Source organism: Leopardus geoffroyi, chromosome B2 (genome assembly GCF_018350155.1).
Source record: "Leopardus geoffroyi isolate Oge1 chromosome B2, O.geoffroyi_Oge1_pat1.0, whole genome shotgun sequence".
Taxonomy (NCBI): domain Eukaryota; kingdom Metazoa; phylum Chordata; class Mammalia; order Carnivora; family Felidae; genus Leopardus; species Leopardus geoffroyi.
The window spans coordinates 89778620-89803989 of NC_059332.1; the positions used below are offsets into that span (position 1 = coordinate 89778620).

Consider the following 25370-nt stretch of genomic DNA (forward strand, 5'->3'; position numbering starts at 1 on the left):
AAAAATTAAAAAAAAAAAAAAAAGTTTCACTGGGAAATGACATATGTCGCATCTGGTCATATTTTACCAGCACAAGCAAGTCATAGGGCCACATTTAACTTCAAGTAGACATGGGGCATATGGGGGTGAGAGGTGGACGTGTACAAAGAGTGCAACCTTACTTACCATGTACATAGGAAGAACAAAGTATGAAAGCACAGCCTTGAGGACTACCATATCACTGCTCTAACACAAATTCAAACCTAAATGAACCCAATTAACTACTTTCTCCACGTCTCCATCCAAACAGGCTGGAGAAAATCTTGTAAGAAAGCAGACTGGGTTGCTAAATTCATAACACAGTCTCAATCTCAAATGGATCAAGACATGCCATTATCCACTACACTTTCTGGAAAACTTACTTACCTACTCCTCACACAGTCATCTGAAACCTTTCTCACTCTCCCAAACCTCTCACTCCTCCATCTACTTACTTCTCAAAATAGTATCTAGTCTTCTACTTAACTGAGGGGGAAAAAAAGACAATCAGATGGCAAATCTGATCTTTCCACCCCCAAGCCTACAGTTACCTCCAAATATTTCAACTTGATGTCCTCAAAATATAGGCAAAAGTAATAGAACCTAGGAAAAACGGCCATGAGAGACTTGTCACACCTTTTCCCCAACTGCACAGATAAACTCTAGATAGGCAATGGCACATAATGCTGGCAGAACAACAAAAAAATCAGGTGTTTGACCTATAACCTGCAAAAGGTCTGTAAAAGACACTCAAACTTGGCAAGTAGAGTTAAGTTCCAGTGATTTTTCTGACATATGTAATATATCTAAACAGAATTACTTCTGGACAGCAACCCACTATTTAGCAATCACTTATCTGGATAGCTTTCCTTTTCAGTCCCCTTTAAGGCAAAAAGAAATAAAATTAAAGTTCAATTAGTAGACCTTCAAGTTCTTTCTACCACCAATATTGGATCTGGGGAGTTCCAAGCCCACCCTCACATTTGGGAATTCACTTGAAGGACTCACAGGACTCAGCATGTAGTTGTACTCATAACTAATTTTTATTACAGCAATGTCGTATGGACTACAGCCTGGATCATAATGCAAAAAGACACAAGTGAAGTTTGCAGGAATCCACGTGCAGGCTTATGTTCTCTCCCTCCCCGAAAGGGTCAAACAGAGCACTCTTTACCCCAAAAAGTTAAATCTAGCAATGTCTGTGCAATGTTTCTGTCAGGGAACCCATAACAGACTCACAGGCCAGGGGGGTTTTATGGGGGCTGGTAACTCTGGCTTAACTACACAGTTCTCTCCCAGATGCCAAACAAGTTGTAGCTTTGCAAAGCGGACCTTTCTAAGGATAGCAGCCTCAGGGCCGGTGTGTTAACTCTTTTCAGCACAAATAAGCTCTGGCCATTTTTCTCACGTGGTTTCTCAAACAAAACTTTTCAGTTTTCAACTTCAGTATTACTCTAACATCCGTCTTTTCTCTGCTGTAGGCTGTGCAACTTTAAATTTAGAGATGTTTGCATTTTTTTATAAAAAGATGCTATACAAACAAAAGCCCATATTCTCAAAGAAAAAACAAGAGAAAAAGAAAAAAATCATTTTTCCCTACCCTTGGACTCTCTCTCGGGCAGTTGTTTTCAGCGTGGGAAGGACACACTGTCCTTTTAGTTATCAGGCTCCAAAACATGAACAGCACGTGCATACTTTTGCTGTGCATCAGGCTCGGCTCTAAGCACTTCAAAGATGCTATCACACTTGATTCTCAACAATCACCTTTTGAAAGAGGTTACTATTACTTCCCTCATTTTACCCTTGAGGAAACAGACACACAGAAGTTAAGTGACTTGCAGAGGTCCGGGAGCCAGCGAATGGTGGAGACTCGGACCCCGGCAGCTCGTCTCCAGGGCTCCTAATACTCTGCGATGCTTCCAAAACCCCGCGGTGAGCCTTGCTTCCTCCGGTTCCTACCCAAAGCATCCCAACTTTCTCAAGACAAAACGCGTAGTGAGGCGAGAGCGCGGGAGGGAGGCGGGAAAAGGGTGTCTGGCCGAGCCTCGGTCGCGATCGCGCGGAGACGCGGGCCCCTCCCCGCGGCCCCCCTCCCGCCCAAACAACCCCGGCTCCTCCAGCCGCCGCCCAGCCGGGCCGCACTCACGCGGCCCTCAGCGACCGCCTGGAACCCCTCCCCCCTCGCCCCGGGATCGCGAAGTGGGGAGGGGTGGAGGCGCAGGACGCCTCTCTCCCAGGCCCGTCCTGCCACAAGAGGCTGGAGGCGAGGAAGCGACGACCGAGATACTGCGGCAACCCCAGCGCCGCAGTCCGGACTCACCACGCCGGGCCGAGACGCCGCGTCTACAACCTCAAGGGACTGCGCCTGCGCAGCCGACCTCCCCGCCGGCAGGGGCGTGGCCTCGTGCGCCCGCCCCACAGCCGGGCGGGTTCCAGGCCGCGCTTCTGGCGGTCGAGCATCGGGAGTGGGGCGTGGACAGGGTGGGGTCGGCTCTCGTCGCGCCTGCGTTCTCTAAGTCTGCAGAGTGCTACAGGCCAAGCTAATCTTAGAATAATAGCAACTGGCTCCTTGTTGCGTCCCGAGTGTCCGGGAGTGCGCGGCTCAGGCCTTCCCCGAGTCGGGGACTTAGGTCCCACTTGTTGCTGAGGGCCTAACGGGATAACCTCCGACTTCCCTCCATCACCCTCTTCTGTACGATAAAGTCACATCTAACATTTGTCATATGTTATCTTGCATTTTTTCATTATTTTTGGCTTACCTGTCGTTATTTACTTACTACACAGAAATTTTCTTGACCTACACCTATACTTCTTCGAAGCTCGATTATCCGTTAAAGTGGTCTGGACGTTGCATCTGTTTAGTTAAAAGTAGTTGGTTTGAAAATATTTTGTCCGAATGATAATGCAAACATCAACACTCGTTATGGGTAAGCTCTACAAATTTTGTAATCTCCCACAACTCTTCAGCCAGGAGACAGGTGTGGCCTTAGGGATAGAACCTTGGATTAAGTGTCAAAAGATACCAGAGATAAGCCGAAAATTTTTTGATTTTCCCTTAAAAACTCTCATTCATTTCTTACGAAATAGCATTATTGCTATGTAAAGAACTTGGCAAGGAAAGTTACTAGATGTTTTACATTGTATGTATGGAAACCTCTCATTCAACAAATATAACTATAAATCTGCCGGTTACTGTGCTAGGTATAGGGATACATAATCACGTTTTGGAGTAGGGGAAAAATATTCTTTAGGGAATATTTGCTTTAGGGAAAAAAAATATTCCTCAAGTAAGAATAGGTCGTATTGTGGTGTAATTGTGACGTCAAAATTGTCTACACTCAAACATTTTCATTTTAACATCAGATTTAAAACAGAACATGGAGGAAAAAAAGATATGCAAACTTGAGCAAATCTAATTTCCATATCACACTGCACTGCAGTAAATGGGATTTTAAAAAATGTATCATAGGGGCGCCTGGGTGGCGCAGTCGGTTAAGCGTCCGACTTCAGCCAGGTCACGATCTCGCGGTCCGTGGGTTCGAGCCCCGCGTCAGGCTCTGGGCTGGTGGCTCAGAGCCTGGAGCCTGTTTCCGAATCTGTGTCTCCCTCTCTCTCTGCCCCTCCCCCGTTCATGCTCTGTCTCTCTCTGTCCCAAAAATAAATAAACGTTGAAAAAAAAATTTTTAAAAATGTATCATATACTGGAATCCACTTTACAGTTTAAAAAGGGGGGGACTGAATTAGAACCAGAAATTTAGGAATTATGCAAACACTACATAACTTTTCTCGGAAATGACAAAATTCCAAAGCTATCTTGATTTCTAACAGTCTATGTTCTATTTTACAACTTGATTTTTTTCACTTGACAGTATGTCTTGGGCATAACCCCACATTAGCCTCATTCTTTTGACTACTTGCTAACAACTCCCGTGAATGGATGTGTCATTTTATCCCCAGATTCCTGTTAATGTACCCTTATCTTTGCCAACTTGTGCAAATATCTTCAGTAAACTGTTAGCAGTGGAAATGCTGAGTCAACAGATACTCATTTTAAGTTTTGATAGAAACTCTTTCAAAAAAAAGTTGCGGGGCGCCTGGGTGGCGCAGTCGGTTAAGCGTCCGACTTCAGCCAGGTCATGATCTCGTGGTCCGTGAGTTCGAGCCCCACATCAGGCTCTGGCCTGATGGCTCGGAGCCTGGAGCCTGTTTCCGATTCTGTGTCTCCCTCTCTCTTTGCCCCTCCCCGGTTCATGCTCTGTCTCTCTCTGTCCCAAAAATAAATAAACGTTGAAAAAAAAATTTTTTTTAAAAAGTTGCATGAAAAACAATACATTTCCTAATTCTTCATTTGATTTGTCAAATATGTGGAGGCTTGGTGTGGACTTAGAAAGAAATGGGGGAAATCCCCTCCTTTCCAAATGCCTTTCACTTGCATTATGCCAAGAAATAAAATGAGTTGAGAATTAATGATTCATATCAACTCAGCAGGACCAACTATTTTTTTCTCCCTTTCATCCCACTTTAAGCCTTCCTAACTCTGAAAGAAGAGCTTGGACACTTGTCCAAGGAATAATGATCAAGACTCTTTTGACAAGACTTTTTGCTATAAGAACTTTTAAATAAGCTAAATTTGGCACTGTGCTGGTATTGGAGGAGCTATTCATCTTTTCAGAAAAAAAAATCCTGCAGAAAAATATTTCTCAAATAATTAGTCATAAACATTGGAAAAAGAACTGTTTAGTAATATGTGCTCTTGCAAAAGCATAAATCAAATTGGATGTGATTTATTGAAACCAAGTACATTGTTTCATTGTTTCCATACCTGTGTTCACACTACCTTTGGTTTATGAAGTATTCAGGACAGCTTAGGAATGTCATGGGGAGTGGGTGAATCTATGATATATAATGACATCTTAGTTCAAAGTTAATCCACAATATAGATTATATAGAAACTATGTCTAAACTCCAAATGATTTGGAAAAACATAACTGTATGTGATGGCACTGGTGTAGAAATTTGAAGTGCTTTTATTAATTATTAAATTATTGACACTGAATAATTTTAAAGTGCTTAATGAAATTATTCTTAGATACTTTAGTAATACTATTTAGAAATTAATTTTTTAATTTTCCATTGTAAATTAATTTGCAGTTAAGTATAGCTTTCATTATGTTTGGGAACCAAATTGAGAATAAATTAAAAATGAGGTAATGAAACAAGTTGACAATAAATTTAAAAACACGGTCATAATAGGGGCCCCTGGGTGGCTCAGTAGGTCAAGCGTCTGACTTTGGCTCCGCTCATCATCTCACAGTTCGTGAGTTTGAGCCCCACATCCAGCTCTGTGCTGACAGCTCGGAGCCTGGAACCTGCTTCAGATTCTATGTCTCCCTCTCTCTCTGCCCCTCCCCTGCTCACCCTCTCTCTCTCAAAAATGAATAAATGTTAAAAAATTTTTTTTAAACACAGTGATGATAAATTCTATGTGGGAAGATGCATAACACCCTCTGCCCCCAAAGGTGTTCTAGTTCCTAGAACCTGTGATCATGTTACCTCACAAGGAAAGAGGACTTTGCAAATGTGATTAAATTGAGGATCTTGAGATAAGGAAATTATCCTGGATCATCTGAGTAGCCCCAAAATTATCACAAAGGTCTTTTAAAAAAGGGTCAGAGGAAGAGTAGTGGATGTGACAACACAAGCAGAGTCAGAGTTAGAGATTTGAAGATGCTAACCAGCTGGCTTTGAAGATGGGGAAGGGGACCACTAGCCAAGGAATGCATGCAGCTTCTAGTGGATGAAAAAGGCAAGAAAAGAAATTCTCCCCAAGAGCCTTTGGAAGCAACACAGGTTTGTGGACACCTCAATTTTAGCCAAGTAAGAGTACTGACATACAGAACTGTACACAATAAATTTATATCGTTTGAAGCCAGTAAATTTGTGGTAATTCGTTACAGTGGCAATTGAAAACTAACACATATTACAAATTAGTTGGACCTACCTCTGGCAAAGCTATCGTCAAATACAGTCAAATATCAAAGTTGTAGAGGAAAGATGACAGCATGCGATTATCTTAATATTGACATCAGTTGAACTGGCTATTGGATTTAAGAGCAATTCCTAGGAAAGCATCCATGTAGTTTACTTTAAATTAATCTGCAAGAATCTGGATACAAAGTAAGTTGGAAATTTTTACTTTAAATCTTTAAATTTTATCTTTGGTGTATTTTCTACTTTCCACTTTTAAACGTTGTCTCTCCTTTAAAAAAAATAATAATCAAGGGACGCCTGGGTGGCTCAGTCGGTTAAACCTCCGACTTGGGCTCAGGTCATGATGTCACGGCTTGGGTGAGCTCTGTGCTGACAGCTCAGAGCCTGGAACCTGCTTGGGATTCTGTGTCTCCCTCTCTCTCTCTCTCTGCCCCTCCCCTGCTCACATTTGCTCTCTCTCTCTCAAAAATAAATAAATATTTTTAAAATGTTTAAAAAATAAAAAAGTAAAAAATAATCATCAAAACAAACAAACAAACAAAAGCCCAGCTCCCAGTTTCTTGAGTTAGGGCCCGGTTCCCTCAGCGATCACTTCCCGTGGCTCTCCTCGGCTCGGCCAGCGCCTGGCGGAGGGGGGCGCTCAAGAGCCCGGCGCGGTCGCCGGGAGGACCAGTGGGGCAGAAGCCGGAGGAGGAAGTGGTCCGGAGCCCGGTGGGCGCGAGCGGGAGATGGTGCTGCCGGGGCCGCTGCTCGGGAGTGCTCGCCGTGCGATCCTCGGGTCGGCGCAGTCTGTGCTCTGGGGTGAGCTCCGTGGTCCATGGGGAAAGGGACAGCGCCTAACCTCGGGCCCCGGGGGAGGAATGGCATTGGTGGGGGTGCTCGCTTCTTGAAGGAAGCAGCCCCTGATAGTTCTCGTTCCTTCAGATTCCGGGCTACTTGGGTCTGGGGCTGCTCTTGGGGAAGCGGAGAGGGAGGTCAGCGTTACTCCAGGAAGCTTGCGTGGGGAGGCATTTTGGAAGATACTGGCGTTTGAGCAATGAAGGTCAGTGCGCGGCTCAGAGGAGCGAGCGAGGCCCGCTTCTGCCCCAGACCAACTATCCACGAACCCAGCTTTGCGAGTTACACTTGTTACCCACTAGAAGCCGCGCGCATTGCTTGAATTAGAACGCGTTAGAGCCATTAAGGTACCACCAGGACAGAACGGGCCGGAGAAACGAAAGTGGTTATGGAGGTGTTGGGTGTACTCCTCAAAGCCGACTTCCTGTCCTTCAGCACAAACTTTTATTTGTGGACACGGCTACGGAGACTGTGGCATAACCCTGTGTCCCCAATTCTCCCTCCCAGTTATTCCACTTTAACTGTTGGTATGTCCTCGGTAGCTTAAAATGTGCTTTTCTATGCATATGTTTTATTTATTGAGCACCTACTAAGGCAGGCCTCCTGCAGGGGATATCGCCTCTTCAGTTCACTTCATTTTGTGGAGAGACAGACACAAGTAAACACCATGTACAACCCGGTGAGACTGCAACGGCAAAAGCAATGATTCTACCTGAGTTGGAGAAGGTGTTACAGAAAAGGTGCCTTTTCGTCTAAAATTCTAGTAATACATAATTATATTCTCATTATTTTCAAACAGACACAGCACCATGTAAGTTCTTCTTTGTACACCCTCCCATATTCCATTCTCCTCTGCAAGTGAGTCTTGGTACACATCCTTCTAAACACTTTCCTGTAAGCCTACGTAAATGTACACCTAAAAATACTACCTATGTAATACGCAGGTGTTGCTGTTTTTTAATTTATGTCCCAGAGCTCCTCTTCCTGCAATCTCACTCCCCAGGAATAGTTTAGTATTTTCTTCCAGATGCTTTTCTGGACATTTATAAAACACAAGTATGTTATATGTATACAGATGTCAAAGGGGGAAGCTTTTTCATTTAACAGTATGGACATCTAAGTCACCGTTTCCTTGTAAGTGCTGCATGATAGGCTTCATAATTTAACCATTTCCTGAATGAACATTTAGGTTTCTTCCGATTTCAGGATGTGTTTCTAATCTTCCTTCCTTTTTTTTTTTTTTTTTTTTTTTGTTGTTGTTGTTGTTGTTTAATGTTTATTTATTTTGAGAGAGAGGAAGAGAGAGGCTCTGCGCTGACGGGGCTCTGTCCCACGAATTCTGAGATCATGACCTGAGCCAAAATCAAAAGTGGGATGCTTAACCAACTGAGCCACGCAGGTGTCCCGTGTTCTAATCTTTCAACCAAGACTTTCCCAAGAGAATGCTGTCAATCCTTGTCTTCTTAATGATTTGAGGCTGCTAATATGAGTGCTTGTCACTTAATCAGTGACCCCCATTACACTGAAAATGACTTTTGTCTCCTACGTTTCCATGAGATCAAAAACTTGCTGGCTACCTTTATTCTCTGAAGCCATCCCCTCCAGTATTATTCTGCTGGTTTTATTGTTCTTTTCTTCCTTTTTGCTTCTGTTTAGACTCAGGTTTGAAGCAGGATCCCAAATGGGACCTACTAAGTCACGTGTACTGCCACTGAGTACTGGGCTAACACACCTTTGTGGTAGCACAAAGTGAGTGAACTTTCACCTACGCAGTCTTGCCCTATCTATTCCCAGGGTGCTGACCTCTGGAAGATTCTAAGTAGCTTTCCTGGTAATAGCCAGGTTGCATAAACGCCTTTACTTGGTATCCTAGACCTTGGGCTACAGAGAACAACAGAAAACACGGAGGTGCCCTAGTTAATACGAATCAGCTGCCAGCAGCAGATGTCTTAAATAAGGAGGGAGTTTGAGGAAGGTGACAGCTGAGAGGACTTGGCTCGCTGGCCTATTTAAGGGGAAGTACTGTGATAGAGGAGTAAAAGGTTGAAAAGACAAGTAACTTTAAGAAGCTGAAAGTCAGTACCTAGGGTGTTCCCCTTTCCTGTTAAAATCACTTCATGAAATAAAATGCATTGCCTTACCAGAAATTTCCATTGTACCATTTTACTCACTAGGATGGTTGTTCACTTGCTTTCAGCATTTTGCTGTGAGTGGCTCAAAAAACTGAAAATATTTATTAAAGTGATTACATTAGAAGTTATAAAATGTTCGGGGTGCCTGGGTGGCGCAGTCGGTTAAGCGTCCGACTTCAGCCAGGTCACGATCTCGCGGTCCGTGGGTTCGAGCCCCGCGTCAGGCTCTGGGCTGATGGCTCAGAGCCTGGAGCCTGTTTCCGATTCTGTGTCTCCTTCTCTCTCTGCCCCTCCCCCGTTCATGCTCTGTCTCTCTCTGTCCCAAAAATAAATAAACATTGAAAAAAAATTAAAAAAAAAAAAGAAGTTATAAAATGTTCACACTAAATCCAAATACCCATTTGAAAAGGAAGCACACCAGATGTTCTTCCTAATGTTTTCTCTCTAAAGTAACAATCGTCATTTCTTTCTTGGTTGCATGTTGTCTGTATTGTCCATTGCACAGTCCCTAGAAAAAATTGTCAATATTCAACAGATATTGACATTGGTTTTCTAAGGTGTCAAGATCCAGAAGAGTATAGGTGAACTAGGGAATTTATTTTATGGCTGTGGCAAGAATGAATTGCTATTATTATGGTTGTTATCATTATTAAGCAAAAGCTCTTATGTTTCCTTCTTTTTTTAAAGTGTATTTATTTATTAGAGAGAACAAATGGGGGAGGGGCAGAGAGAGGGAGAGACAGAGTCCCAAGCAGGCTCTTTGCTTGAACCCATGAACCATGATGGGAGATCATGGCCTGAGCCAAGATTGAGTCAGATGCTTAACCAACTGAGCCACCTAGGTTCCCCTTTTATGTTTCAAATAGTTATATTTTTCACATCAAAACTTTATTTATTTGGAATTATAAAAAGACTGCCAAACTTAATTAGAAAGTAAGGGGTAATCGTAGACTTTTTTTTTTTTTTTTTTTTGGCAGGGGTGGGGGATACAGAGAGAGAGAGAGAGAGAGAGAGAGAGAAGTAAGGAGAGAATCCCAAGTACTGTCCACACAGAGCCTGATTTAGGGCTCAATCCCACAAACTATGAGATCATGACCTGAGCTGAAATGAAGAGCCAGACACTTAACTGACTAAGCAGCCAGGCGCCCCAGTGGTAGACTGTTTCTTTTCTTTCTTTGTTTTTGTTTTTTTAAATGTTTGTTTAGTTTTAAGAGAGAGAGCACAAGCAGGGAAGAGGCAGAGAGAGAGAGGGAGACACAAAATCCAAAGCAGACTCCAGGCTCTGAGCTGTCAGCACAGAGCCCGATGCAGGGCTCAAACCCACATACTGAAAGATCACGATCTGAGCCAAAGTCAGATACTTAACCAACTGAGCCACCTAGGTGCCCCAGTGGTAGACTCTTTCTAAGTGAAACTTATTATTTTAAAGTATAACATATAGTACAAAACCATGCTGCACTATAGCATAGAAAAGAAGGTAAATTTATGAAAAAAATTATGAATTTATAAATTTAGAACCCAAATCATGGATATGATTTCTTTTTTAAATGTTTATTTATTTATTAAAGTTTATTTATTTTGAGAGAGACAGAGAGCAGAGCAGGGGGGCGGGCAGAGAAAGAGGTAGAGAGAAGAGAGAGTCCCCAAGCGGGCTCCACTCTGTTAGTGCAGAGCCCGATGCGGGGCTGAACTCACGAAACTGTGAGATCATGACCTGAGCTGACCACTTAACCAAATGAGCCACCCAGATGCCCTTATGTATACTTTTTCTATATATAATTTCTTTATTTTATTAAAAAATTTTTTTTAATGTTTATTTTTGAGAGACAGAGTGTGAGTGGGAGAGAGGCAGAGAGAGAGGGAGACACAGAATCTGAAGCAGGCTCCAGGCTCTGAGCTGTCAGCACAGACAGCCCGACACGGGGCTCAAACTCACAAACTGAGAGATCATGACCTGAGCCGAAGTTGGACACTTAACCAGTTGAGCCACCCAGGCATTCCTATATATAATTTCTTTAACCATATAATTAAATCACATTAAGCTAATTGAAATTAAATAATTTAATGAATAATTCTAGAATTTAGAGATGTAAAGAAATAACTAAATTTCTTAAGCTTTTTATTTGGGGAAAAAAAAAAAAAGCTCATTCCTATAGGTTTCTCCTTACTAAAAAGACCTGACAATTGTATTATAAAAACTAACTTCTAAACATGTATACAGTATGAATTAGACCATTCTGAATTTTACTAGATCCTCAATTGGTATAGTGTAATATGGTGTGATTTTAGATATTTTTAGGGCATCATATTTCAAACTGAAATTTGGGTTGGCAGGTTGATTTTTTTTTTTTTTTTTTTTTTGAGCTGTAAGCGTTTGAAAAACAGCAGATGCAGAGAGAGGCTTTCTCTGAACTCCCCTTACCTGTCTTTAGACAGATCCTTCAAAAGGAGCTCAATTGTCATAAGTCCTCTCCCCAGGAGTTTCATCAACCAGGGAAGATTGACTCATCACAGGAAAGGAGACTAGAACTCAACAGCACACCCAGGCAAGCATTATCACAAACTGTCTTACCTTCAATCTATTCTTCTAAGGGTCCATTCATCTTCCCTAAAAATCATTTACTTCCCCCTAAGAGGCCTACATTCCCTCTCCCTTTTCCCTATTAAGATGAGAATTCTTATTTTTTAATTTAAAAAATAATTTTTTAAATGTTTACCTTTTTTACCTGCACCCATTTCTCTCTCCACCGCACCCCCCCCCCCCCACCATTCCCTGCCTCAGGCGACCACCAATCTGTTCTCTGTATCTATGAGCTTGGGTTTTGAGGGTTTTTTTGTTTCCACGTATGAGATCACATGGTATTTGTTTATCTTTCACTGTCTGACTTAGTGTGTATCCTCAAGGTCCATCCATGTTGTCTCAAATGGCAAGAGTTCATTCTTTTCTATGGCTGAATAATATTCCTGTGTGTGTGTGTGTGTGTGTGTGTGTGTGTGTGTGCGCGCGCGCGCCCCACAGTTTCTTTATTCATTTATCCATCAGTGGACACTTAGGTTGTTTCTATAGTTTGGCTGTTGGAAATAATGCTGTAGTGAACATGGGGTGCAGATATCTTTACAAGGTAGCATCTTCATTTTCTTCAGATAAATACCCAGAAGTGGAATTGCTGGATGATATAGTAGCTCTATTTTTTATTTTTCTGAGGAAAGTCCATACTCTTTTCCAATTGACATTCCCACCAACAGTGCACAAGGGTTCCCTTTTCTCCACATCGTCTCCAACACTTATTTCTTGTCTTTTTTGATAATAGCCATTCTAACAGGAGTGAGGTGATATCTCATTATGGTTTCAATTTGCATTTCCCTGTGATTAATGATGTTGAGCATCTTTTCATGTGTCTGTTGGCCATCTGTATGCCTTCTCTGGAAGAATGTTCAGATCTTCTATTCATTGTGTTTTTGTATATCATATATCAAACTATAGTATAAATCATATGTATATAATGTGTTTCTATTAGTACTTCTAAGGTATTACTTTTTAGGTTGAAATTTAAATTTACATATAAGAAATAAGGGAATAGCCTGCTTAAAATTTCTTCCTGATGTCTAGCTAGTTGCTGTACGTATTTATTGAATAAAATTTCCCCGTTAATCTGAAATATCACTGTTACCAAATACTGAATTCTTACAGATGGTATACTGTATGTCTCCTTCAAGACTTAGACCTTTAAACCTTTTCCTATGCCAGTTTATGCTATTTAAACCAATTTTGGGGGCACCTGGGTAGCTCAGTCAGTTAAGCATCTGACTTCAGCTCAGGTCATGATCTCACAGTTCGTTGGGCTCTGTGCTGACAGCTCAGAGCCTGGAGCCTGCTTTGAATTTTGTGTCTCCTCCTCTCTCTGCCCCTCCCCTGCTCACAATCATTCTCTCTCTCTCTCTCTCAAAAATAAATAATAAAATATGTAATTTATATATATTATAGATATATTTAAACCAGTTTCACTTTATAATATATTCAATGTTTAAAACAACATTTGAAGCATTATTATTTATCTTTCTTATAAGTGGTCATTTTGTTGTGTAAAATGATTATTAAAATTTTGTTTTTATTTATTGAAAAAATCTTTTGGGTTTTCTTTCATGTTTAAAAAAAACCAGTTTGGAACTATAGAAAAGTTGCAAAAGTAAAACAGAGTTCCCTTCATTCTTCAACTTCCCCTAATGTAAGCATCTTACGTGATACGATTATTGAAATCAGGAAAGGAATACTGACATAATACTATTAACTAATCCACAGACCTTATTTCACCAGTTTTGGGGCGGGCACCTGGATGGCTCAGTCCAACTCTTGATTTTGGCTCAGGTTAAAAACTAACAGTTTGTGGGTTTGAGCCCCACATTGGGCTCCATGCTGATAGTGCAGAGCCTACTTGGATTCTCCCTCTCGCTCTCCCTCTGCCCCTCTCAACTCACATTCTCTCTCACTCTCTCAAAATAAATAAATTTTAAATTTCACCAGTTTCCCCACTGATGCCTTTTGTAGTCCAGATCCAATCCAGAATTCTACATTGTATTACATTGTCATGACTCCTTAGTTGGCTTCAGTTGGCTTCAGTTGGCTGACAGTTCCCCCACTCTTTGTTTTCATCTTTGATACTTTTTAAGAGTACTAGTTACTTTGTAGATTGAATTTGTCTGAGATGGTCTTCTGATTTGACTCAGGGTGTGCATTTTTGGCAAAAATACTAAGGAAGTGATGTTGTGCTGTTCTTCGAGCAACCTTAGAGACTGCATGCTGTCGATATTTATCACTAATGATCTTTGAATAATTGGTTAAAGTGGCATCTTTTAGGTGTCTCCTTTTGTAATTAGTATCTCCTGGAGGAGATACTATCCTGTTTCTCATACTTTCACCCCCTAACTCTAGCATCTATCAATGACTCTTGCTGAAATAATTACTGGGGTGTTAACCTAATGGTGACTTTCTCTGTCATTCATTCTACATTTATCAATTGAAATAATCCCTTCTCCCCAATTATTTATTCAATTATATACTTATATCACTATGGACCCATAGATTTATTTTATGAGTTATTACTCAGTACCATATTATGTTACCAATTATTTTTTGTTCTTATTTAAGTAATCTTTACACCCAACATGGGGCTTGAACAAGAGTCACGTGCTTTTCTGAGCCAGCCAGACACCCTATCAATTATTTAACAGAAACAGTGCCTTTAAGTACTTACAAGTGTAATTTCAAATGTAACGTCCCCACATCTAACATATGGCTTGTTATTTTCACTTGTAAGGGGAAATTAAATTTTTCTTCACATTGTATTTTTGGATTATGGTTGACTTACAAACTATTTGCACAATTCTGTTACCAAATGCTGAATGTGTATTTACAAGCTCTACCTAATTAAGGGCTTGGAGAGAGTAGAATATGGAGCTGGCACAAGGCCAGCCATTAAGCATGGAGGGCAAGAGGGTAGGGCTACATCCTGTGGCTCCATCAGGCTGTGTGCAAAATACACTGAACGCAAAATTCAGCGAAGGAGAAACATCAACCATCGTTAGCTGACTGGAACCAGGGGGAAAATTTCCTTTGAACTGCTTTCCAGGTATTAATAGCAACGTTACTTTGAAGGTGCCTAAATTATTTTATTCTTTCCAGGTTTGAAGTCAATAAAAGGAAGCTGCCACAATTTTTGTACTGCTGTTTTCAAAGATGTCACTTACAAGGAACTTAAAAGTCTCTTGAATTCCAGACAAATTACGTTAATTGATGTTAGAGAGAGATGGGAAATTGTTGAGTATGGGAAAATTCCCGGGTCTGTCAATATACCATGTAAGTGACCTGTTGATACCATGTAAGTTGATTCGTTACAAAAGTATATATAGATTCGGTAATTTACTGTATCTAAAATTTAACTGAAATTCTTAACATTTTCTTCCAGTGGATGAGGTAGGTGAAGCTCTACAGATGAACCCAAAAGACTTCAAAGAGAAGTACAATGAAGTAAAACCATCCAAATCTGACAGCCTAGTGTTTTCTTGTTTAGCCGGAGTGAGAAGCAAGAAGGCTGTGGACACAGCAGTATCTCTGGGCTTTAACAGGTACATAGATGGAGTATAAAAATGTATTCAAGAATGTGTATTGCGATGTTTCATATGTATGACGTTTTTACTGGTCTACTGAAAAAAATTTTATAATCACTGTGTTAGTAGTAGCAGGATAGTGACTAAGAGCCTCTGCATTTTCATCCTACTCAGAAGTCTTTTAAATAGTTTTAAAGTCTAGAGTAGTCCTTGTATCTCTAAATCTCTAAAGTTCCTATCGACTTTGTGTTTATAAAGCAGAAGAAAATGTTTACAGCATTAACTTTGCTATGTGTTTTCAGTGTTCAACATTATGCTGGAGGATGGAAGGAATGGGTGACTTATGAATTTTCAGAAAAGAAAAAAGGAAATTGAATTCTGGAATACAAGCTGGCTCTTTCCTTTTGTACATGCAGCACAGGATAGTAGAATGAACAAAATAATAATCTAGTCCTGGCATCACTGGTTAATGGGAAGGGGATTTTGTGTAAGTCAATTCTGTGTTGAATCTTTTTCTTAACTGTAAACTGTAAATTGAGAATGCCTTGCCTATTTCCTTGAGGATTGAAATAATGTATGTAACTTGCCATAGAAATATAAGGGTTGGAGTCTAAAAAAAAAAATAATAATAATTATTTATGAGAGAGGGAGAGAGACAGAGCATGAGCAGGGGGCGGGGTTGCAGAGAGAGAGGGAGACATAGAATCTGAAGCAGGCTCCAGGCTCTGAGCTGTCAGCACAGAGCCTGACGTGGGGCTCAAACCCATGAGCTGTGAGATCATGACCTGAGCTGAAGTCAGACGCTTAACTGACTGAGCCACCCAGGCGCCCCTGGTATCCTAGAAATTAATTTGTAAATAGTTTAGTGAACTAGTTTAGTTTACTATAGTACAATAGTACTCTCAAAGCCCAAGTTACTTGTAGTACCTAATCATAATGTAGGACCATTTGTGTTAGCATGGCTTCTATTCATTAAAGAGTCTATGAGCTAGACAAGTTATTTTTTTTTTATGATTATAACATATTTTAGTTTGTAAATTTTCCCATTTTAGAAAATTCATAAAATTGTCTTAATATGATATACAAAATTTCTGATAGATAAACCTTTCACTCATGATGAATAGTTACTGAATATTGAATAATATAAAGCAGCTAGTAAGCATTTCTTGAACACCTTTTCTTGGTTGAGACCCTATGCTAAATATTCCAAATGCTAAAAAGATAATAAAATAGATGCGATTCTTCTCTGAAGGTGTTTGATTTCTAGCAGAGGTCTATAAAAGTAAAAACAAACAAACAAACAAACAAACAGACTTTGTCTTAAAACACCAAGAATCTGAGCTCTAGAAAAGTAGGTGAAATATGAATAATGAAAATACATTAACACCCCCCAAAGACTTACGGCAATGTTGTAACCAGTATGGTAGCAATATAACTTGCAACTTAAATTAATTAATATGACCTATAAAAATAGAAATCATAGTGATTGCTTCTGTAGAGGGAAGGTTAACTGGAAAAAGCAAGGAGGGAAATTTCTAGGGTGATGGAAACGATTTATATCTTGATTGAAGTGTTGGTACATAGAGTAATACATTTATCAAAACTCCTTGAACACTTGAAAACATACATTTTCTGTAATTATATCTCAATTAAAAATAATGAAAATATGAAAAAAATTTAAATGTAAATAACTGTCACTAGCATGAATATATGCCTTTGGAATGTCAAGTCCTATGTTTGTTAGTGCACTAGTGGTAAAACAACTTTGTGCTTTCTTCCATCTGTGCCTCTTCAGACCCAAATATGTTCAGTCTCATTTATGTAGTCATTGAGGTCATGTAAGGCCTAGGAAGCAACTATAAGGACTTGGTTTGATATTATTAAGCCATTGGAAAATCTGGGGTAGGAATGATGTGACCACCTCGAACTTCTATTTCTGATAATGTCAGTCTATTTCTAGCAGGAACTAGAAGAGGTGGAAAATAAACACACACACAGGCACGTTCCAATATTGGTTCATCCTCTATAGCTTTCCTTTTCCCTGGAGTATAGCTCTTCAAAGCCTCACTACTTTAGTAGTTCCTTCATGCCTTTAAACAAATCTTATTTATTGATCTATATAAACAAATATTACTAGGACAAACATATGAAGGTGGGAAGATTTGAAGAGAGAGAGAATCTCTCGGAGAGAAGGGAAACTGTGGTTGAAGTACTGGGCCCATCCAGGAATAAGAACCTGGGTAAAGACCCTGGGTAAATACACGAGATGTTTAGTTGGAACCCCTGGGAAACTATACCTTAGGAGTAAAGGTGAACCAGAAATTGTCCAACCCTCATAAAAATGTAAGACCAGCTTCGAATCCACTAAATCACTGAATGAATTAAGGTGATCTTAGGAGCCTACCAGAAGTAAATCCCCTCTTAGAGAAAGACATCATTAGCTAGCTAGAGCAAAGGGTTGGTAGCAATGAATTTTTTAGGTTTGTGGGCCATAAGGTCTTTGTTGCAACTATTCAACTCTGCTACTGTAGCACAAAGCAACCACGGACAACACATAAAGGAATGAGTGTGGCTGTATCCTAACAAAACTATGGCCGCTTAGGCTCAAATTTTCTATTTCACATGTTGCCAAATATTCTTCTTTTCATTATTTTCAACCATTTAAAAATATGGCAAACATTCTTAGCTCAACAGCCAGACAAAACTAGATGGCAGGTGAGATTTGGCCCATGAAACATAGTTTATAGACCCCTGAGCCAGAGCCATAAATATTCTCTACATTCCTTTATATTCAATGTTCGGAATTCTATAACATTTATTAGAAATGGCAGTAAATAGGACCTCACAATTGAAAAATAAGAAAATTAAAAACAAATCTACATATAATTGACATGTTGGCATTTTCAGACAGACTTTAAATTGTTTTCAATGTTATTTTTGAGAGAGAGAGCAGAGGAGAGGCAGACACAGAATCTGAAGTAGACTCCAGGCTCTGAGCTGTCAGCCCAGGGCCCCACGTGGGGCTCGAACCCATGAACTGTGAAATCATGACCTGAGCCGAAGTCAGATGCTTAACCAACTGAGCCACCTGGGCACCCCCTGCCCCCAGACTTTAAAATACCTATGCTTTGTATTTTCAATAACTTAGATGACAAAAATTATTAATGGAAGTAATAAGTAGTTGGAAACTACAAAAAAGTATCAAACAGAAATTCTAGAATTTAAGAATAACTGAAATTAAAAACCCAGTAGATGGACTTAACAGATTAGACACAGCTGATGAGCATTAATAAAAATGAAAAAAAACATTAAAACAAAGGCAAAGAAAAAGTGTATTCTCATATCTTGGATACCTAAACAAAGATAAAGGACTCAGGGAAGAATTTCTCCCTATGAATGACTTAGGGAGTAAACGAATTATAAATGATTCTGGTGACAAATTAATAAAATGTACAAAGTAAATTGAGCAAATTACAATGAAGGCATTACTAACCTTTCAGAAAGCCAAAAATATTCTAAAAGAAATGTAACCATAGTACACTACAGAACACATTATACATATATACTTGATGTACACTGAGTATGAATTTAACAAAAATTACACAATTAAATTGGGAAGACAATGGGAGTAGAAGTCTTTTTTTTTTTTTACTATATGAAATTTATTGTCAAATTGGTTTCCATACAACACCCAGTGCTCATCCCAAAAAGTGCCCTCCTCAATACCCATCACCCACCCTCCCCTCCCTCCCACCCCCCATCAACCCTCAGTTTGTTCTCAGTTTTTAACAGTCTCTTATGCTTTGGCTCTCTCCCACTCTAACCTTTTTTTTTTTTTTTTCCTTCGGGAGTAGAAGTCTTAATGTAGAACCAGGTTGGTGAGAAGTGGAAGCAAGAGAATAGAGGGAGGTGTGTGAGAAAGTGAAATCTTCATTTTCCATAGGAAAGTTAGGAAGTTAATAGATAATTTTACTATTGGGAAAAAAATCAAAATAAAAAGCTGGAGGGTAAACATAGGAAGCAGTAAGGTAATTAAGAACATGGCGGGGGGGCGGGGGGGGGGGGAGGGCGTTGGGCAGCTACCCAGGTTTTAAGAATTAGAACCTGGGGCACCTGGGTGGCTCAGTAGGTTAAGCACCAGACTTTGGCTTAAGTCATGATCTCATGGTTCACAGGTTCGAGCCCCACATTGGGCTCTCTGCTGTCAGCACAGAGCCCACTTTGGATCCTCTGCCCCCCACCCCTCTGCCCCTTCCCCAATTGTGTATGCTCTCTCTCTCTCTCAAAAAAAAAAAAAAAGAGAGAGAACCTAATCTGGGGTGCTTGGGTAGCTCAGTTGGTTAAGCACCCAACTCTTGCTTTCAGCTCGTGAATTTGAGCCCTGCATCAGGCTCTGCACTAACAGTGTGGGGGCTACTTGGGATTCTCTCTCTCTCTCTCTCTCTCTCAAAATAAACATTTTTAAAATTAAAAATAATTAGAACCTAATCCAAGCTCTTGTCACTCTTGACCTGTGACATTTCTCATCTCTACAATAATTGTTCTGAGAATTAAATGACTTCATCGTGTAGAAACCCAAGAACATTCTTGTCACCTAGGTGCCCAATAAAAGCTATAAGCTTGTTAGTTGTAAATGTGGAAGTTAACACAACAGCAAAGAAATAACTAAAAGTTGCTCTTGGGGGCAGGAATGCTCAAGCAGTAGGGAGAATGGGTCAGGAGTCTAACATTTCCCTTGTCTTACAGTGCACAGTCCAACAGAATTAAAGCCACTATGTGATTTTGAATTGTCTTACATTTTAAAAAGAGGTGAATTTAATTTTAATCGTGTTTTATTTGGTCCTGTCATTTAAAATGTTAGATATTTTACATTCTTTTGTATTATGTATTGAATCTAACATGTATTTTTACATTTACAGCACATCTCAGTTCTGACTAGCCACATATTCAGTGTTCAACAGCCACATGTAGCTAGTGGCTGTCACACTGGACAGTGCAGCCTACAGCTCTTTTTTTTAACAACTTATCATCAGTAGGTGATAAGTCACAGAAAGCAACAACCAGCCATGATATGCTCTCTGGAAGACACCTTTAACAGTAGTCTACCCTCTCGAAAAAAAATTTTTTTGAACTTGATCAAGCCTTTACATTCAACTACCAGTTTATAGAAAATACAGAAAAAGGAGCATGTTAAATGGCACTTCAAAGATACATTTAGTAAGATCCATATGGTGGGAAACCCTCAGTAGATAACCAAACCAAAAAGGGGAATTTAAAAAATAAGACAAGAGGAATCCATGAATTTTAAAAGACTTAAAGGATTTATCAATCAGTTGCAATGTCTGGTGCTGATCCTGACCAGAATTATTTATTTTTCATGGTATTTATAACTGAAAATATGAACAATGAATATTTGGTAGTACAATATTTTAACTAATTCTCTAGGTATAAATTTTTTTTCTAAGAGCCATTATCTTTAGGAATACACACTGAAATAATTATAGAGGAAATATGGTATCTTGCATTTGCTTCAAAATAATATGCATGTTGTGGGAAGTTGACGCAAATTTAGGTGAAATGAAATTGGCCATGAACTGGTCATTATTGAAACTGGGTAATAAATACATGGAGGTTCATTACAGAATTTTATTTACTCTTGTATATGTTGCTTTAAATTTTCTATAATAAGAGGGTGAAAACAAAACAAGTCATATGTACTAACTTTCAAAATAAAAATTTTAAAAGAATATAGGTAGGCTTAAAAAAAAAACCTTAAGGTTAAGTCAGTGGTTGTGATATATAATCACTACGCTCTTCCAACTCAAACCCAACCTTAATTCCTTCAGACCTGAGGAGAGCATTTTTCCTTATTTCTTATTCTGCCCGTAAGCCCGTAAGACCTACATTTATCATTGGTACTGACTTTACAGTACCACTTTACCACTTTACCCCAACTTATCTGATCCTCTCCACAAGGAAGCAAAACTCTACAGTCTAAGAGCCATTTGAATTACCCACTTGACAAACTATAGAAGACTTTAAAACTTGTCTAAAGGAAGAAGGACACTCGGAAAACATAGGCAGATTCAAAATGATAAATTCAAGACACTAGTCATATAACTGGAGAACATTACTTTTATTCTTGAAGTTTCATACTAGGAAGTCAACACTTAATTTAATAATCCATTGTTCACAATTGATTTATAAAAAAACTTAATCCTTAAATTGTACATCAATATCCTATGACTTCAAATTTCATCACTCTCCTTCAAATCTGAAGAAAATGATTAAGTTCCACAGACAGCACAGTCCCACTGACATAACAATTTGTCCAAGTCCTACACTCATGAGAATTAAGAATGGCCAGTATCAAACTGGCCTGAAACCTGATTGTGTTCCTGGCTCAGGATACCTGTAGTAAATTTGTAAATCCACACTAAGACACAAAAATAAACTAGGGAGTGTATGTCATATAAAAACTTTTCACAGTAGAGTAAAAATTAACATTAAAATGTTACCAAATTTCAACCATATCATGGTGTTTTATCCAATTAACTTTCAAAATGCCTGATTAACTGTGAATCAAATGCAAATAAGGTCATATAGGATTTTTTTTTTTAAGTTTGCCCAGCATTTCAAAATGGTTATGGAATTAATATAACTTTTAAAATGTCAAAGTATGCTATACATATTGCACTTTTCTGCTAGGCTGGGCTAGTATCTTCCATGGCAAGATACTAAAACTACAAATAAAATACACTTTTAAATCAATAGGTACTTGATTAATTTCCCTGAAATTATCAATATCGTTACCAAAATCTTCCAGGATTTTGTAAGATTTGATTCCTTAAATACAGTTTTAAAGTTTAACTTAAGGAGGGAAAAAAACCCTCATATATTTGACTTTTTATGTCTTTTTTTTTGGTCCTTCAATGACCAAAGAGAATTTTAGACAAATTATGCTTCATGTTTCCTGGCTTAATAAAAAGCTATAATTTCTATTATCCAAATTAAGAAAAATTATACTAATCAAAAGTTATTAATTTTGAAATGTCTATGTATGTCTGTCTGTAGGTCCCCTTAGAACCTTTCCAAACTTTTATAATCAAGAGATTTCAATCAATTATGTACTAGAATCAAATCAGGTAAGGTAAAACTTATTTTGCAAAAATAAAATCACTTCCCAATATGCTTGACAGAAACAAGCTATTCATTTTCATTTGTGTTCCATTGAAGACATAACTGAAATCTGTCCAATGGTTTATTTCCAACTGGTCCACTACGGAATTCTTCGGAATGTTTTAAGATTGGCTGTAGCTAGAGTTCTGACTTCCATTTGGACCCTGCTCTCCTTCACTGTTCAAGTGGGGAAGAAAGAGATTTTATACCAATTAAAAGACTCATTTTCAACACCCTGATAAACCAACTAATTTTTAAAGTTAGTTACTCTATGGTAAAACTCTACAAAATAAAGACACTCCTGATTGTCTGACACAGATTGCAAAATTAAAATACAGAAGACTACATTTGGTTTTATGTTTTTATTCTTCCATAACTTGGTGCCCTCACACATTACAAGTATTCTGGAAGTTAGCGTCCACATACATTCAAAACATTTAAATAAGGGTATGGAATTTCACTGTCATTACAGGTATCACTCAACATAGAGATTAGAGCTTTTTCTGAACAAATTTCCTGTAAAATTAAATCTTATATATAAAATCTTATTCCTACCAAATATGAAAATCAAGAAGTGTTCTTCTGAAAAAATGACTGTCCAAAGGCGTAATAAAATCACATGTAAATACAGCAAACTTTTATTTATGAGTCAGAAAATAAAAATGGCAATTTCCTGGAAAATGCTGAATACTTAAAAATAACTAAAACTGAAAAATACCAGTAACTGTGGCAATAGGATTATTGCCTTATCTTGTCCATCATCATCTTGCAGCTTCAGGCCCTGCCACTAGTGGAGAATCACTCAGGGAATTTCTGCAAAAAATGCATCCAAAGGTAGCTGTTTGAATGAATGCCTTAAACAGCTCCTTGTGTAAGTTAATTTTTTCCAAATGGTAACATTAACTTATCAGATCTACAAATCTATCTTGATACATTCTATAACTTATTTTTCTTGATAAATGATTAAGATGGGTAGCATTGCTTTATTTCCCTTCACCTTTTTTCCTACTCTAAATGATCTGATGTGAGAGCTGAGAACCACTGAATTAAATGAATAGATCCCATAAAAAACACCAACCAAAAAAAAAAGAAAAAACAAAAAACTCTTAGTACAAGTGATTCATATTTAGCAAAATTATGGTACTATATGCCACAGTTCTTCAAGTCCCTCAAAAGCCAAAATTCTTTATTTATCTTTACAATATCAGGTCACTACGGAAATTTATGAAACAGGGTAATAGCCAATAGTGGAGGGTGAGGGGAAAGGCAGAGTTGAAATGACATGGGATACTACAGAATTCTTTATTCCTGAATTTCAGATGAACTAGTTCTGCTTGAATTTATGTGCAGTATATAGCAATATGTTGAGGGATACCTGTAAGAGACCTGCCATTGCATTAGGAAGTTAACAGAGGATCAGATTAATGTATTTTTTTAAATGAGACACTGTCAATCTATCAAGTCAGATTGAAAAAAAGTTATATGTATCATGAAGTTTTGGAAGAAATTTCATGAAAACAATACAACATAATCTATGGAAAAATATGAAAATGTGTATGAAATACATAATGAAATGAAATCCATAATTAAAGTCTACAAAGTACCTGTTTGGAGGAGGTTTTGGTTTCGGCATCTTACTAAGAATAGTTGCCATCTCTTTTCTCTCATCAAAATTCTTCCACTGCTCATACAGTTTCAAAATAACCCTGATTATTTCCAAAATCTAGAAGGAAATATTGAAAAGTTCTCAGTAGCAGTATCAAGGAACATGTACTCTGTAAAGAACACACATCCTGAGGGAACAGTGAAGACAGAATCTCTGTCCTTAAGTATTCGGGTTAGATTAGACAATCCTGATAAATGTGAAAGCAGTATTTTTACCACACTGCCTCTGCAGGCTTCTCCTTCAACCCTCTCATCTTTTAATATGCATACCTTGTCCATCCTTATCCATCTCTGCGGTTGGTTTCCTTCTATCTGCTAATATCTTAAACCAAAACAAAACAATGAGGAAACTGGAATAGAGGTCTAAATCATGATACAGTATGCCACTACAGAGTACATTCCTGTAACACCAATTGTTTCAAACAATTCGGTGGGAGGTGGTGCACCAAAGTCGTCGTTTGTTTCTTACATATGAGTTAAGGTGCTCAAAAACTGGCAGCTACAAAATCCATCGTATCCAATTTCCCAATTAGCCCTTTCTTTCTCATCTGAGTAGACCTCACTTGGATTGATCTAATGCTATCAACATTGCAGCAGAAAAGGTAGAAAAAAAGGGCAAAACCCACTTTGTCAGGAGGCAGGCTGTGTTACAAAAGTTTACAGTGGTATTTAGCGGTCTCCAGGTAGCTTTTACAATAATCCTAGAAATGAGGGGTAGCTTTGCAACTAAGAAAACCAAAAGTTTACCATTCTGTTTAAGTGTAAACCCAAAAGACAAATATAACCTAAACAGCCAATATCAATTCTTCTCACCAAACATGTTTCTTAATATTTTTACCAAAAATCATCTTAGCATGGTGGACAGCATACGATTTTAGACTCATGTTAAGTAAATATCAATTAACCTTAAAATGTTCAACCTTATATTCAGTTAAGGGAATTTTAAAGACTACCTTCTCCATATCCACAGAAAGTTCAGCAAACCACTGTCTGGCATCTTTCTGCTGTACAACACAGGCTACATGTAGACAAGCTGGAAAGAAAATGAGAGAAAGGCCCATGTTTAACTGCAAACATGAAATGTAGGGACTTAGGGCTAAAGGTAAGATTTTCACTTAAAATATTCATCTGCATTTTCCAATATTCCTTTTAAAAATGACATAAACTCATCTAATAGTTACCAGTGACCATCCCATCAATTTAATATAACACAAACAGAAAAAATTAATAGACTGTATTAAGGTTCTTGATATCTCCTGCTCCTTACTGTGTGCCAGCCATGGTATACTTGTTTGTGAGTCAGGGCATGTTAGGAAAAAATCCAGTGAAGAAACTAGAGCAGGGAAATGATCCCTGAACAGTGGTGAGTGGTAAAAATACACCCAAAGTCAGTTTCACATGTTAAAGAGAAAAACAACAAAAACAACAATAATATGCTGATAT

General features: G+C 38.7%; 3 protein-coding genes across 9 annotated transcripts in view; 1 reads left to right on the forward strand and 2 right to left on the reverse strand.

Annotated features, from left to right (window-relative positions):
* Positions 1 to 2421, reverse strand: part of USP45 (ubiquitin specific peptidase 45) — an 84177-nt gene extending 81756 nt beyond the window's left edge. For 2 of the 6 annotated variants that reach the window (XM_045499125.1, XM_045499123.1), the window contains exon 1: positions 2339 to 2401. The gene's annotated coding sequence lies outside the window, so the exon portion shown is untranslated. Of the gene's footprint in view, positions 1 to 1618; positions 2029 to 2338 lie in introns of those variants that run through there. The other 4 variants (XM_045499128.1, XM_045499129.1, XM_045499124.1 and 1 more) reach the window with 3 other exon arrangements.
* Positions 2422 to 2941: 520 nt separating this feature from the next.
* On the forward strand, positions 2942 to 16689 carry TSTD3 (thiosulfate sulfurtransferase like domain containing 3). The gene is made up of 5 exons (XM_045500930.1): positions 2942 to 2945; positions 6595 to 6810; positions 14659 to 14832; positions 14942 to 15101; positions 15386 to 16689. The coding sequence occupies exons 1-5, from the start codon at positions 2942 to 2944 to the stop codon at positions 15456 to 15458; spliced, it is 627 nt and encodes a 208-aa protein (XP_045356886.1). The 3' UTR covers positions 15459 to 16689.
* Positions 16690 to 21204: 4515 nt separating this feature from the next.
* CCNC (cyclin C) overlaps positions 21205 to 25370 on the reverse strand; it is a 28672-nt gene continuing 24506 nt past the window's right edge. Inside the window, exons 10-12 of one of the 2 annotated variants that reach the window (XM_045499133.1) lie at positions 24881 to 24960; positions 23867 to 23985; positions 21205 to 22439 (exon numbers count right to left, since the gene is read on the reverse strand). In XM_045499133.1, coding sequence (XP_045355089.1) covers positions 22385 to 22439; positions 23867 to 23985; positions 24881 to 24960 — 254 coding nt within the window. In that variant the 3' untranslated portion in view covers positions 21205 to 22384. Of the gene's footprint in view, positions 23076 to 23866; positions 23986 to 24880; positions 24961 to 25370 lie in introns of both variants that reach the window. The other variant, XM_045499134.1, reaches the window with a different exon arrangement.

Bases quoted from the DNA above. Each gene is read 5' to 3' on its own strand.
- TSTD3 (XM_045500930.1), top strand. The intron at 6,811-14,658 runs GTGAGCTCCGTG...TATTCTTTCCAG, and splicing joins GGCGCAGTCTGTGCTCTGGG to GTTTGAAGTCAATAAAAGGA. The intron at 14,833-14,941 runs GTAAGTGACCTG...ATTTTCTTCCAG, and splicing joins CGGGTCTGTCAATATACCAT to TGGATGAGGTAGGTGAAGCT.